Source organism: Eublepharis macularius, chromosome 2 (genome assembly GCF_028583425.1).
Source record: "Eublepharis macularius isolate TG4126 chromosome 2, MPM_Emac_v1.0, whole genome shotgun sequence".
NCBI classification, from domain to species: domain Eukaryota; kingdom Metazoa; phylum Chordata; class Lepidosauria; order Squamata; family Eublepharidae; genus Eublepharis; species Eublepharis macularius.
The window spans coordinates 180,329,815-180,345,334 of record NC_072791.1 but is presented as its reverse complement, the minus strand read 5'-3'; the positions used below and the strand labels follow the sequence as shown (position 1 = coordinate 180,345,334).

The 15,520-nt window shown below is 42.7% G+C and overlaps 1 protein-coding gene across 2 annotated transcripts in view; it reads right to left on the bottom strand.

Moving 5' to 3' along the window:
• ARHGAP15 (Rho GTPase activating protein 15) overlaps nt 1-15,520 on the bottom strand; it is a 634,574-nt gene that overhangs the window by 236,632 nt on the left and 382,422 nt on the right. For both annotated transcript variants that reach the window (XM_054972327.1, XM_054972328.1), the window contains exon 11: nt 4,633-4,731. In XM_054972327.1, coding sequence (XP_054828302.1) covers nt 4,633-4,731 — 99 coding nt within the window. The remainder of the gene's footprint in view (nt 1-4,632; nt 4,732-15,520) is intronic.

Here is a 15,520-nt window from a genome sequence, read left to right as displayed (position 1 = left end):
ATGTCACAAGAATCCTCATAAAAATATATGCAGAAACCCCTATTAAGAGTGTTGCAAACAAACAAACAAAACGGCAGTACTGCCTCTTCCCTTTATTATGCTAAATCATTTGGTTCTTCTAGTTCTAAGGTTAGGCTAGTGAGATACACTCTTAGAATATTGCTTTGTCTTAAATGAAATGTGTGGAAAGTTTCTGTGTACAGTTACAGTGTGTAGACAAGGGCAGGGAGGCACACAGCTTCCCTGCAGCAGCCAATATGCCAGCTGTGCAGAGTATTTAGGCCGTCTTACTAAGACTATGGAAGTAAACATACAGTTTTCATTAAATGTGCCTTTCCCATAATTGGTACATAAGTATTTCCCATGACTCTGCAGTTGAATAACTTGGCTGGAGGCAGATCTGGCCATTAGGAGGAGGGCTTCAAATCTGTTGAGTCCCAGCCATGCCGGGAGACTTGGCACCTCCACATGCTGCTTCCTAATACCAACCCCAGTTTAAAATGTCATCAGAAGCTTTCATAAACATTGGATTTAGCTTCACATAAATTACTGCTGTCCTCCGATAGTTTATGCCAGATTTTAGAGAAAACAACTCATTGAGTAAACAAAGCAGAAGTAAATGCAAAGGAATCGTAATCCAAGTCCACAGGAATAGAAAACTGCATACCAAGTACAAAGTTATAAATACAGTGATAAAATGAGATTTTTATCACATGCAGAGATTAGTTATTATTTACATCTCTGCCAGCTAAAGCCATATGCTGGTTTGAGGTTCCAGTAAGTGAAAGGGACAAAGCACCCAAATCAAACTGGAACAGCGACGATAAACTTTCACATGCCTCTTTATATACTAATCTCATCACCATCCCAATAGGTAATCTACTTCCTTGAATGTTTTTTTAAAATATAAAATGTGATACTACCAAAAACCTCTCAGCCTCACTCCACCCCCTGTATAACATGGGGGCAATAATACTGCCCTATCTTGTAGGGTTGTTGTAAGGATTACTAAAATTACATATGTAAAGTATTTTAGAGAGCAAAAGCAAACCAATTTGGTGTAGTGGTTAAGAGCACAGGACTCTAATCTGGAGAACTGGGTCTGATTCCGCACGCTTCCGCTTGAAGACAGCTGAGTGACCTTGGGTCAGTCACAGCTCTTCTAGAGCTCTCTCAACCCCACCCACCTCACAGGGGATAATAATAACATATTTTGTAAACTGCTCTGAGTGGGTGTTATGTTGTTCTGAACGGCAGTATATAAACCAAATGCTGTTGTTGTTATATGATATTACTGGTATTATTATTTCCATGAACCAAAGAAAATTATGCTGCTAAAGGGTTTTGTTTCCATTTAGCTCCTTTTCTCATACTGATTGGTACGTACTTTTCAATACATTGTTATAATATCTTCATGGTCCATAAACTAATCGGTGTGGATTTCATCTAATATTACACCATATTCACAGTTATATGCAAGGCAAGACTTGCAGTACTTAAAGTAACCACAAACCATGTTGCTGGTATACTTGCTGAAAAGTTTGTTTAGTTATATTTGTTTAAAGTTATTGAAGTAAAAAGACCCCACTAAGTGACACATTTTATCAGTTGTGGCTGATTCACCAAATAAACCTCAACCAGGAACAGAGAGATCTGGCTATTATGGCAACTGTGTAATAGCATGGCTTGTGCTACTGCAAGGCTAGGCAATTTTTTTTTGCCTTACTGATGAAAAAATTGCAGCAACTACAAGTGAAGATACTGCTGCCAGTAAACAAACGGGGGTGGTGGTGGAAGGATTGTACTTGGAGGTATGTTTTGGGCAAGCCAAGATGGAGTGGCACTGTTAGTATCATATGGATTTGCCTTGGATTTGGCTGGCAGTTGTGCCAGTCTGGGAGGTGATGATGGGTATATGCCATGTCTGTTGCCTTCTGTACCAGTGGCTGTAGCAGTACTACCAGAGCTTTCTTTGCTTGAGCACAGAGCTGGCTTTGGGTAGCAAACAAAATGGTCTGGTGCATCACTGTCACCATGCATGCACCATGCATGGGGGGGAGTCTACCTCCCCCTCCCATGGCACTACTGCAATTCATTATCTATCCTTTGCAGGCTGTACATTATCTATCCTTTGCAGGCTGTACAGAAGGTATAGCTGATTGAGTGTGTGATAGCCAGATTGATTTCTGATATTAGTGAGAGACTATGTAACAGCAGTCCTGTATGAGCACAAGTCCTATATGGTTTCTGGACTAAACTCAAAGCACATTGCTTACCTTTAAGGTCCTCAATGGCCTTTGCTTGGGATTAGAGAGGGACACGAACCTGGAAAATGGCGTTTTGTGGTGGTTCGTGGTTCGTGAAAAGCAGCAAACCACAAACCACCATGAATTTGCCCAATTCATGAACCGGTTTATTAGGTTCATGGTTCGTCACTTCAGGGCAGCCGCTGCAGCACTTTTCTAGCTGTTTCCATTTGCAAAAAGCAAGAAGTTTCAAACTTCCCAACCCATTGCTTTTTTTTCACCCTATGGGAGGGGGGAAGAGAACCCCCTCCTTCCCCTCCCACTGAATGAAAAAAGCAGGGTGTGAAGTTTGAAAGCAACACTTTTCTTGCCGCTTGAAAGCAGCAAGAAAAGTGTTACTTTCAAATGCCTGCCGTTTTTCAGCTGATGGGAGGGGGATTCCCTATCAGCTGAAAAAAAGCTGCTTTCAAACCCCACAACTGAAAAAAGCAGGGGACATTTGAAAGTAGCAACACTTTTCTTGCAGCACAAGGGAAGTGTTGCTGCTTTCAAACGCAAGCAGCTTTTTTCAGCTGATGGGGGATCTCCCATCAGCTGAAAAGCAGCAGCTTTGAAAGCCACACTTTTCTTGCCATTTGCAAACAGCAAGAAAAGTGCTGATTTGAGTTTCGGTAAACTTGAAGTGGGAAACCCGAGGGGGTGCATACCTCTAGTGACAAACCGAAAAATGAACAAAACAAACGAGCCTAACGTTCATCATGGTTCATCAGAAATGGGCTCTGATGAACCGCCGGCTTGGTTCATGAAGAACTTTGGTTTGTATTTCAGTTCATGCCTATTTCTACTTGGGATACTGAGAGTCCTTTCCCATATGTTTCTTCCCACTTACTAAGATCAGCTACTGATAACTGATTGATGGAGCTATCTTTTATCAAACAGACAGCATCTTTGGTGGTTCCTAGACACTAGAACCAGATACCTGTCAAATCCTTGGATCCAGGGTCTTTGTGTTTTGAGAGGAACTTAAAGACTCAACAGTTCATACAGGCTTCAGGTGATTTAAGATATTTGTTGGCTGTTGATTATGGTGTGATGACAATAGATTGGTTCCATCTTTTGGTTAATGCTTGTTTAAGTGATGTTACTGTTTTACTGTAGCAGTATATTTTACTGCATCAGTACGTTTCTAATATATATATATCTGTGTATCTGGCTTTGGAAACAGTGATTGTGAAAAGTAAACTTCAGACTAAACAAATAAACAAGAGCTACAGATTCAGAGATAGTAATTTGTAAATGTTTGCCACAATAACAATCATAAACCATAAAGCTAAGTTGTGAAAATAAAACCAATTTTCCATTTTCTGAGCAGCTGACCTCCATATTTTCCTTCTATATTTTCCTTATTTTCATATCTAAAACTATCCACACTATAAAGGGACACTTGTTTAATAAACATGCTCCTTTCTTACAAAAATTATGCTGCTTATTTCTGTTTTGATATTGTCTTATTTCATACCTATCTAATGTTCTGGGAATTATAATTTTCCCAGTTTTCTCTCTGCTATACAAGTGAAACATGAATTCCCAGATTAGATAATTCTACACCAATGTTATTGCATCTTTCACAGTAATGCCAGATAACGATTAGATAAAAACCGTGTTTTGCTTTGTGATTAACTTCATGGTTATTTTGTTGGTGTGGTTCTATTGATTTTAGACTCTCACCCACAAGATACCAGGCAATGGGACTGCCTGTATTCATTCTAAAAACATCTGTATCTCGCATATGATTCTCTAGATCCCCTGAAGAGGCTGTAAACATGTAGCAGATGGGGGATAAAGCTTTACAATTTTCTTCAATACATATAAAAATAATTTTCTTTGGTAACTAATTTCATTTTCTACCTGGAAGAAAGCACTGAGGAAGATATGTCTCCAGAAGGAAGATAGGAAGCAAAGAAGGAAGGAAACTAAACTTATATTTTAGAATGGTCACAATATAGCAGTTAAGTAATATGAGTTTGAATTGGACCAGTAAATAAGGAAAAATATATCTAACAATTACAAATGGGAAGACACCTAATATGGTTACTCACAAGTTATGTAAGTAAATTGGGGGTGGGGAAGGGGTTAGACGATGGTGATTTACCAAAAAAACTATTAGCATTACTCGTTTGCGAGAAAAATGGGGAAAGCAAGGGATGGGTAGGAAGTAAAAATTGGATTTTATACAGCTATGTGAAATATGAAAGTATATTTTTAGCTCCAGAGGATCCCTGGGGAGTAAACTGGAATGGTTAATTTAACAGCCTCAGTTGTAAATATAGCTGAAAGTCTGAAGGAAGAAAGATGAGGAAAAAATATTGACTGTTAGGTTACCCACCTCGTTTTTCAACAGTTTTTATGCACGATTTCACAAACTGTGGAACGGTAGAGCCATCGTGTTCACACACATTTTGTAATGAGGAACCAAAAACTTGATCTGGTTAAGACAAAAAAGAGAAGATTGAAAGAGCAGCATGCACTGTTACATTAAATAGGTACACCTGATATATATGCAAGGGTATAGACTAACTAAAAACAGGCAGAAAAGTTTTTGTCCCCATAGAAGTGATTCAATTGTCTCAAGTAAAGTGAGCTTGCCACAAATTGCATACCAGCCTCAATGTTCCATGGTTTTTGCATTTTTCTTGATATCTTGCATACATATGAGATGCGTTAACACATGGCTAAGCAACTGCAAGAAATTAGTCACAACTTCCACAAGATTGTTTCTAACTGAATTTAGTTGTCAATGTCATGACTTGTTTTAGATGGATTAGGTCAGGAGTAGGGGTGTGCAAGCCAAAAATTTTCGGCTATAGCCGAAAGTAGAAAGCCGAAAGAAGATTCTCTATCGTTAAAGCCGAAAGCCGAAACAAGAATCTCTTTCGGCTTTCGGCTTTCGGGATTCTTTCGGCATTATTTCGGCATTCTTTCGGCTTTTTTCTATGGGAAAATGCCTCCGTCTTCCAGGACGCCTGGAGGAGGCATTTTCCCACCGAATAAGCCCAAAATTGGTGGGGACCTTCCTCTAACCCTTCTCTAACAACCACCCAAGTTTCAGACAGATTGAACTTTGGGGGGCCATGTTATGGCCCCCCAAAGCAGGTCCCCCCATCCTCCCATAAGAAAGCGAAGGAGCAGCATATTGTTAGCATGCTGCTGCTCATCTTTCTTCATTATTTCCTATGGGGAAAAAATGAAGAGGCAGGCTTCCTTTGCCAGGGGTGGCATTTTGCATGCAAAATGCCCCCCAGCCCTCAGGGGCCCTTCTCCCACCCCTCCTCCCACCCCCCACCAAGGCTCAGCCTGCTCCCACTTGGGGGGGCCATTTCATGGCCTCCCCAAGTAGGTGCTCTAATCTCTACCACTGACAGCTGGGGGAGGCTTGTGTTGCCAGGGGTGGCATTTTGCATGCAAAATGCCCCCCAACCCTCTGGGGCCCTTCTCCCACCCCTCCTCCCACCCCCCACCAAGGCTCAGCCTGCTCCCACTTGGGGGGGCATTTCATGGCCTCCCCAAGTAGGTCCTCTCAGCCCCTAAAGTCCACCCCTTACAGCCCCACACAAACCCAATTCCCCCCCAGCTGCCACACACAGACCCAAATCCCCACATTAGCCCCTCACAGACCCAAATCCACCCCCACCTGCCCCACACCCATAACCCCAGGAACAGGCTGGCAAAGGCCAGCCCTTTCCCTTTGTTCCCTATGCTGGGAACTTCTAAACTCTCTTTCCCTGGGCAATTCTGCACAGCCCAGGGGTGCCACAATGGTGGGCACACTTCTGAGTGCCAGCTGGTCCCTGTGAAAGAGCACCTGAACCACAGACACCCTCCCTCAAATTCCCCCACCACCTACAGAGATGGCTGGCCAGCCAGCCCCATTGTTCCCTATGATGGGAACCAACTGCACAACAAAGAATAAAACAAGAACAACACAAAATAAAGTTTAAAAAAAATTATTTTCTCCCTTCCAAAGTACAAGTAGGCAAAGCATTATGACACATTACACCAGCAGTCCCCCACACAGAAAAATTAAAACAAAACTCACTTAACATCAGAGAATCACAAAACACGATTCCTGTCAAAAACACTTTATTTCTTGAACAGCTTTAGGTTACACAGCAGGGGGGAACACCAAAGGGCATGGCAGCACTATCTTACACAAAAATAACACAACTCACTTAACATCAGAGAATCACAAAAGCACAATTCCTGTCAAAAACACTTTATTTCTTGAACAGCTTTAGGCTACACAGCAGGGGGGGAACACCAAAGGGCATGGAAGCAGTATCTTACACAAAAATAACACAACTCACTTCACATTAAAGAATCACCCCAAAAATTGCTGTCAAAAGCACTTTATTTCTGTAACTGCTTTAGGTTACACAGTAGGAAGGCACCACAGAGCAGGAAAGCAGTGTACTACACAAAAATAACACAACTCACTTCACATCAGAGAATCACACAAACACAATTGCTGTCAAAAACGGTGAAGTGGGTTGTATTATTTTTTGTAGTACATTGCTATCATGCCCTGTTGTGCCCTCCTACTGTGTAACCTAAAGCTGTTCAAGAAATAAAGTGTTTTTGCCAGGAATTGTGTTTTTGTGATTCTCTGATGTTAAGTGAGTTGTGTTATTTTTGTGTAAGATAGTGCTGCCATGCCCTTTGGTGTTCCCCCCCTGCTGTGTAACCTAAAGCTGTTCAAGAAATAAAGTGTTTTTGACAGGAATTGTGCTTTTTGATTCTCTGATGTTAAGTGAGTTGTGTTATTTTTGTGTAAGATAGTGCTGCCATGCCCTTTGGTGTTCCCCCCTGCTGTGTAACCTAAAGCTGTTCAAGAAATAAAGTGTTTTTGACAGGAATCATGCTTTGTGATTCTCTGATGTTAAGTGAGTTTTGTTTTAATTTTTCTGTGTGGGGGACTGCTGGTGTAATGTGTCATAATGCTTTGCCTACTTGTACTTTGGAAGGGAGAAAAAAAAATTTAAAACTTTATTTTGTGTTGTTCTTGTTTTATTCTTTGTTGTGCAGTTGGTTCCCATCATAGGGAACAATGGGGCTGGCTGGCCAGCCATCTCTGTAGGTGGTGGGGGAATTTGAGGGAGGGTGTCTGTGGTTCAGGTGCTCTTTCACAGGGACCAGCTGGCACTCAGAAGTGTGCCCACCATTGTGGCACCCCTGGGCTGTGCAGAATTGCCCAGGGAAAGAGAGTTTAGAAGTTCCCAGCATAGGGAACAAAGGGAGAGGGCTGGCCTTTGCCAGCCTGTTCCTGGGGTTATGGGTGTGGGGCAGGTGGGGGTGGATTTGGGTCTGTGAGGGGCTAATGTGGGGATTTGGGTCTGTTTGTGGCAGCTGGGGGGGAATTGGGTTTGTGTGGGGCTGTAAGGGGTGGACTTTAGGGGCTGAGAGGACCTACTTGGGGAGGCCATGAAATGCCCCCCCCAAGTGGGAGCAGTCTGAGCCTTGGTGGGGGGTGGGAGGAAGGGTGGGAGAAGGGCCCCAGAGGGCTGGGGGGCATTTTGCATGCAAAATGCCACCCCTGGCAAAGGAAGCCTGCTTCTTCATTTTTCCCCATAGGAAATAATGAAGAAGATGAGTAGCAGCATGCTAACAATATGCTGCTCCTTCGCTTTCTTATGGGAGGATGGGGGACCTGCTTTGGGGGGCCATAACATGGCCCCCCAAAGTCCAATCTGTCTGAAACTTGGGTGGTTGTTAGAGAAGGGTTAGAGGAAGGTCCCCACCAATTTTGGGCTTATTCGGTGGGAAAATGCCTCCCCCAGACGTCCGGGAAGACGGAGGCATTTTCCCATTGAAAAGCCGAAAGAAAGCCGAAAGAATCCCGAAACGTTTCAGCTTTTTTCTTTCGGCTACCCGAAACGTTTCGGCATTCCCCGAAACGTTTCGGCATTCCCCGAAAGAAGCCGAAACACTTTTGTTTCGGCATTCTTTCGGCATTCTGAATGCCGAAATGCACATCCCTAGTCAGGAGTTACTGAAGTATGAATTGAAACTTTTAAAAAATTTTTACATTCCAGCTTAAAGATTGCTTATTCTTACCTGGTTTAACTTGAAGAGCTGGTTCACATATAACACCAAACATGGTTGTTGCTAAAGAACCTAGTCTTATGTTTGTGTGCTCCCCACCCCCCAGAAGAGACTCCCATTAAATTAGTTGCTTCCAAATCAGCTGCTCCTCAAAACCAAGTCTGAAAACCACAGTTTCTTTGCAATCCTGGTGTGTAGGGCAAACTTCCTTTGCCAGCAGGTGGTAAATTAATTGAATTGGAAAACAGGGAGATGGGAGGGAGGGGAAGCACAAAAGCACAAGATTTTTCCTATCCTATCTTTTGCTGGAGAATGTTCAAGCTTTTGTTTTGTTTTTTTTAAAAAACTAAGTTTCCAAAAGCTACATATAATATGAAAAAGAAGGAACCCAGTCCGACTATAGTTAGTTCGACTAAGCATCGTTCTATGTAGTTTAGCTTTCAAAAGCAGTCATAAGGGTCTGGTATGGATTGGGGCTGAGGGAGCAAGGAAAGGGAGGTTAACTGTGCTCCTAGTCAAAAATGGCCCACCTCTGTGCTTTTAAGCCTATTGTGGGGGAAAGACAAGTATCTATACTGTGTCCGCCTTTTTCTCTACTAGGCTAAAAACAACTTGAGAGGCCATTTTCAATTAAGAGAATGACATGGGGGATAGTTAAAGCCCCCAGTGCTACTGCTCTATATCAGGAATCCAACATATATACCTTTTAGTGTATAAAATGGAGGAGAGGAGAATGATGTAAACCACTTTGAGTCCCCATTGGAGGAAAAGGTGGGAATTAAATGAAGTAAAATAAATAAATGTAACAGAGATCTGATCATGGATTTCCAACATGCCATGTTGTTTAGCCCCAAGTCCACATCATGCTTTCACAGCTGTTACATGAATATGTATGCTGGGCTCTTAAGTGGGGAAAACATGATTTGATTTGATTTATTAGATTTCTAGCCCGCCCTCCCCACAAGCAGGCTCAGGGAGGCCACAACATCATAATTACATAAAATACAGGAGCGTATATATATAAAAAGCACAATAAAAAGCCATAAAATCCAATATAAACCTAAAAGAAAGTACGAAGTACAAAAATCACACCAAGATATGGAATTCAGCATACAAATCCAACAACTACCCTCAATCACTGTCAGGTTAGACACAGAGAGATTTGCCAAGATCTAACCAGCTGGAGCAGAGGAGTCGGGAACGTTCACCTGTCCTTCAACCATCACCATAGGCCAGGCGGAACATCTCTGTTTTACATGCCAGGAATTGTAACAAGTCCCACAGGGCATGGGTCTCTACAGAGAGAGCATTCCATGAGGCCAGAGCCAGAGCTGAAAAGGCCCTGGCCCTGGTCAAGGCCAGGCGAACATCCCTAGGGCCAGGAATCGCCACAGAATCATTGAGATGACCCTCTAGGGTCATCTAGTCCAACCCCCTGCACAATGCAGGAAATTCACAACTACCCCCCAACTGCTCCAGTGTCCCTTGCCCCATGCCCAGAAGATGGCAAAACACCTCCAGGATCCCTAGCCAAACTGGCCTGGGGAAAATTGCTACCTGACCACAAGGTGGTGATCAGCATTACCCTGGGCATGTAAGAAAGCAATGAAAACTAAGCACTGATGTAACCCATTCTGCCCCCCTCCCCCAAGATCTTCCCAGATTCACAGAATCAACATTGCTGTCAGATGGCCTTCTAGCCTCTCCTTAAAAATCTCCAAGAAGGAGACCCAACCACCTCCTGAGGAAGCCTGTTCCACTGAGAGACCACTCTAACTGTCAGGAAGTTCTTCCTAATGTTTAGCCAAAAGCACTTTTGATTAAATTCAAGCCGTTGGTTCTGGTCTGCCCTTGCAGACTCAGTTAAGAGCCTTGGAGTTATACGAGATCCAGCGTTACTACCAGAAAGTTAAGGTAGCTACAAAAAATGCTTTCTCCAACCTCATTGTAGCCTGGAAGACGGCTTCCTACCTCAACATGGCTACTCTAGCCACCTGGATTCATGTTACAGTATCAAGACTTGACTATTGTAATGCACTATACATAGGTCTCCTGTCTAAGTTATCTAGGAGACTCCAGTTGGTGCAAAACACTATAGCTCAGCTGTTATCAGAAGTGAGCAGGAGTATGAATATCACTCCCATCCTGCAGTCACTCCATTGGCTACCTATCAGTTATCGCGCTCAGTTCAAGGTATTAGCTATTACATACGAAGCTCTTCACAGCCTTGGTCCAGCATACCTACGGGACCACCTCTCTCCTTATATTCCTCCATGGCAGCTTTGCTCATCTAAACAGGGTCTCCAGTACGTGCCACCTTGCACATGGGTGAAATCAGCAGCTGCCCATACATGTGTATTTTCTGTGGTGGCTCCCGCCCTATGGAACTGCCTGCTGGAGGAGGTCAGGAGAGCCCCCACTGTCCAGGCTTTCCACAAATGTTGCAAAACTGAATTATTCAAGCGGGCTTTTTTACTCATATAGGAGGGCTCTATTATAGGTCTCATAGAGATGCTCCATTAATGAGTTAGGGACCACAGACTTCACCACTATGTTGCCTTACGTCCTATCTGTTGCTTTAAGTATGTGCTTCTGTGTACTACCTGTTGCTTTAAGTATGATCCTACTGGGTAGTTCTATGTTGTCTGATGTCAGTACTAGAATTGCTTATGCTCTGTTTCAGCATTTCTTCAAATCTGTATTGGATTTTTGCTAATGTTATGTTTTTGTAAACTTGCATTTATTTACCCTATAGCATTGTTTATTGAAATATCCTTGATATTCACTGTATTAATCTCACACTATGTAATCTGTCTTGAGTCTCACTGAGAAAGGTAGATTATAAATGACATAAATAAATAAAAAATAAAGCATTTTACATAAAGCCACTGTCATCATTACACCATAAACATTAGAAATTCAAAAAGCCCATTCAGCTCCACCCACTTTCTAAAAGCACAAAAGGTATTCGAGACTGCCATGGCACCCACAAGCAGCACGTCAGGGACCCCTGGTTTAGATAATCACCCCCCCCCCCATCAGTTTTTGTTGTTGTTTCCCATACCATTTTTTCCAAAGTTTATATAAAGCACGCTAGCTGATTGTTTATATCTCACATGCTAGCTTTTTATTTCATTGTAAGGGAAATACTGTGTTCTCATAAGAAAAAAATTAGCCCTAACCCTTGACAACACTTGTAAATTGTGTTGTTTACAAAATGAATTTGCGTTTAACTATATAATACAGCTTTTTTGCGCTTCATAACTTAAAACCTCTGGCCAGCCGAGAGCGTTTATCATGAAGCTTGTCAGCATAACCAGGTTAGTGCTCTCAGATTACAAATTAGCTTTATCCTCCTTCATCTCTGCTATATATTTTTGACAAATTATAAAAAGAGCACTCCGTAATGGGAACTTTGTCAGCAGAATCAAAATGAATCAAACCTGTGAGGGAAACCATTCAATAGAAGCAGTTTAAAATGTTTAAACAATGTGGCTATAAGATCATCATTTAAACTAAGAGATAGTCTCCACATATCTTTCCAGTAGAGCATGACACTTTGAAAATTGGGGCAAAGTCCTTTGATAGTGCTTCAGTAATCAATGTTTCTTGGCAAAGACTGAAATAATCTTAGGAGAACATGGATAACTAACTATATGATAGGCTGTACTATACTGAGGATTGGTGTATTTACCCTTAGACTGGTTTTCCCACAGGGCTATCAAGCAGGAAGTTGTGTTAAATGCTCCTTCAAAGGATATATATTTCATCTTCCAACATATTATGCATGCACTGAGAATCCCTTCTCAAATAATTTTATTTTTACAGGAAATAGCACACACTGGTCTGACAAAAAACTGAGGTTGTCAGATTTGGGTTCTCAGCTTCCTCAACAGTAGTCATAGTGTATTGTTTAAAACTGCAGCTGCTTAGAATTGGAGTCAAAGAAGCAGGTAACTCTCTTGGACAGGGAAAAGACCCAGTCCTTTCAGTCATTAGAATGAAGGTGTTTTGGTAGGTTGGTTGGAGAAAAAGAACTACTAGATGTCAGGAATTAAAGATGAGAAAATAATTAAGATAGAGATGTTGCATAAATATGATAGCATATTTCTTTGTTTAATGGGCACAAAGCCGTTACAGAAATACTCCAATGAGAATTTTGTCTTGTCCCGAATGTGAGCGGAGGTTTTGGCAAAGCCTCTCACTGTAAAGTAGAGGAAGGGGCATATTGTGTGGGAATGCTTGTCTTGTTGGATGCCCAGTGTGCCACAGCCAATGGATAGGAAGGGAAAGAGTTATTATTTAAAGAATCTCTATCTCTTGCAGTCAGGTTTTTTGTTGGGTTTTCCCTCATTCTCCTGTTCCAGGGATAGGCAGCGTGTGGATTAGCTAGTTGCTTTCATGGGCTGACCATTAATTAGGTTGGGTTCCATTAAACTGGCTGGAGCAGGACCTGCTTTATACTGCTTCACATCTGGGCTGGTTTAAATAGGTCTAGCTGTAAGACTGGTGAGGCCCTAACTAGGTTGGCAGGAATCGTGATTCTTTAATGTGTATAGGAAAGATCTGGCAAGCTCTCTGAGGCATTAAGGATAAAGGAAGTACACCCAAGCCAGTTGTTTATCAGCCATTATTGTCAGAGAGACTTGGGGACAGGGTTCTCTTGGTGCAGGGCAGAGTAAGCTGAAATCTTGCTACTACAAAGCCCAGGGGGAAAGAGTGAGGCTCAGTAATGACTGGTACAGGATTTATAAAGTTGATGAGAGGCGTGGCAGCATTTGCTGCATCAAATTTTGAGCCAGGACGGGGTTGCTGGGATGCAGGCAGCCTTAATGGGCTACCAATTGGAATTAGTCCACTTGGATTGGGGTGGAGTAGCAATTAATTTGATGTTTAACACATCTCTGGCAATCAGTCTTTTAACAAACCTAGTTTAACCCATATTCTTGACTTGTTTTGGGGTGCATGGCAAGTGAATTGCTCTATAGTGTTATCACTTTTGGCATATGTAATATATATGTACTGAGATATACTTGATCAAGAGCTTCAGTCTGTTCCATCCAGCCACAATTACGTTATCAAGATTCGGGAACACTAAATGCCTATGTTTTGAATGTCCTGAAGGAAATACATCCTGCAAATAATATTTCCTACTGCAATGATCACATAGAACAGCCATGATGCAGAGATCGTAGGGATGAGCCCTCAGATTACTTCATGTGTACATTAGTAGCCTTGTGTAGATAGCCTGCTTGCTTCTTCTTCTGGAAACTTTTATTGTTGCTCTTTAATCATTGAAAGCTTCTGAAGTCTATTCAGTGAATTGAACTGAGGGCATTCATATGGTCTCAGGGGATGATGGCATTCGCTACCAGTTCAAGAAAGGCCTTGGCCAGGTAGAAAACAATATGAACGGCTTCTAAAATGGGCTGGCCACCCTTGGCTCCATAGTATCAGTATGGCAGTGTGTGTGTGTGTGGGGGGGGGGTGCATTTTAAAAAGCACTGTATTGGGTTAGATTTATTTTATTTGGATTTTTTTTTTATGCCACCTACCCAGGAACCCTCCCTGAGGTGGCTTACAAAACAAATACAATACAAACATTAAATATTAAAAGTTGTTAATGAAAACCCAGTCAGAGCATAAAATCATAGGTCAATGAGCAGCTTAAAAAGAATAACAGTTTTCACTAAAACGCACCATATCGATGGTGTTAGAAGATCAACACCTTAATTAAAAGGCTGGATAAATAGAAATATTTGGGCCTGGTTCCTAAAAGACAGCAATGCAGGGGACCTCCATTCAGAAGCAGTAGACTCCTGAAACCCAGAGCTTGGAGGCAACATCAGAGGAGGACTTCGGCCCCTGTGCTCTCTTTGTTTGGCTCTCCAGAACAACTCGTTGACCACTGTGTGAAACAAGATGCTGGACTAGATTGACCACTGGTCTGATTCAGCAGGTTTCTTTTTATGTTATGTGATGTTCTTATGTCCCAGGCAAGTCTCAAGAGGGAGGGCATTCTGGTTGCTGTCCACCATGCCTCGGAAGGTGAGGCATGGGGAGCAGGGCTTGTGAGGCAGATCTTAACCAGTAGGCTGCACAATATGGGAGGAAATAGCCCTTTAAGTACCCATTTTGGGCTTTAAAAGTAAGAATCAGTACTTTGACTTACGCCCAGAAACAAACGGGCAGCCAGTGTAAAATCATACGATCCCTGTATCCCTCCCCTGACAGTAGCCTGGTCGCTGCATTTCGGGCCAACTGAGGTTTTCAGACCATTTTCAAAGGTGGCTCCACAAAGAGCACATTACAGTAACCTAACTTGGATGTAATCAGAGCATGGACCACTGCTGCCGGATCAAGCTTTTTGAGGAATAACTGTAGCATATCGGCTGAAGCTCGTAAAAAACACAATACTGTATGCTATGGAGTAGACCTGGGCCTCCAGGATCCAGCAATACCCACAATCTATGAAACTGATCCTTCAGTGGGAGTGCAATGGCTTCCAGGATAGACTAACTCTGCAGCCCTGAGCAGCTTTATCAGTGACTAACAGCATCTCAGTTTTGTCTGGATTGAATTTCACTTTATTGACCCTGATCCATTAACTTCTCCAGGCACCTGTTTAGGTCTTGCACACACCCACCTGAGTCAGTTGGTAAAAAGAGACAGTTGGTATCATCCACATATTGGTGTTGTCTTATTCCTGATCCCCTGGAAATCTGTGGGGTCCCACAGCATAAATGCTATGGAACATCAGTCTACCAGCACCACCTACTAGAGTTGGCCAGTCAAGTAACCATCAAAGCACGATACCCCTTACTCCCAGCCCAATCAGGCTCTCCAGATGAATACAATGGTTGAGGCACTGTAGGCCACTAAGAGGTCCAGGAGAATCGACAGGGATGCACTTTACCTGTCACTCTCCCATCGAAGATCACTGGTCAGGGCCACCAAGGCTGTTTTTGTCCCAAACCCAGGGTTGAATCCAGACTGAAATAAGTCTAGATAATCTGACTCCTCCAAAACCGCCTGAAGCTACACAGCCACTACGTTGCCCCCCTCCCCAAAAAGAATGTTGGCCACTGGGTGGTAAATGTTTAGGTCTGTGTGGTCCAGACAAGCTACCTTCAGGAGGAGTCTAGATATAGCTTGCAGGGTACCAGTTGCTCATC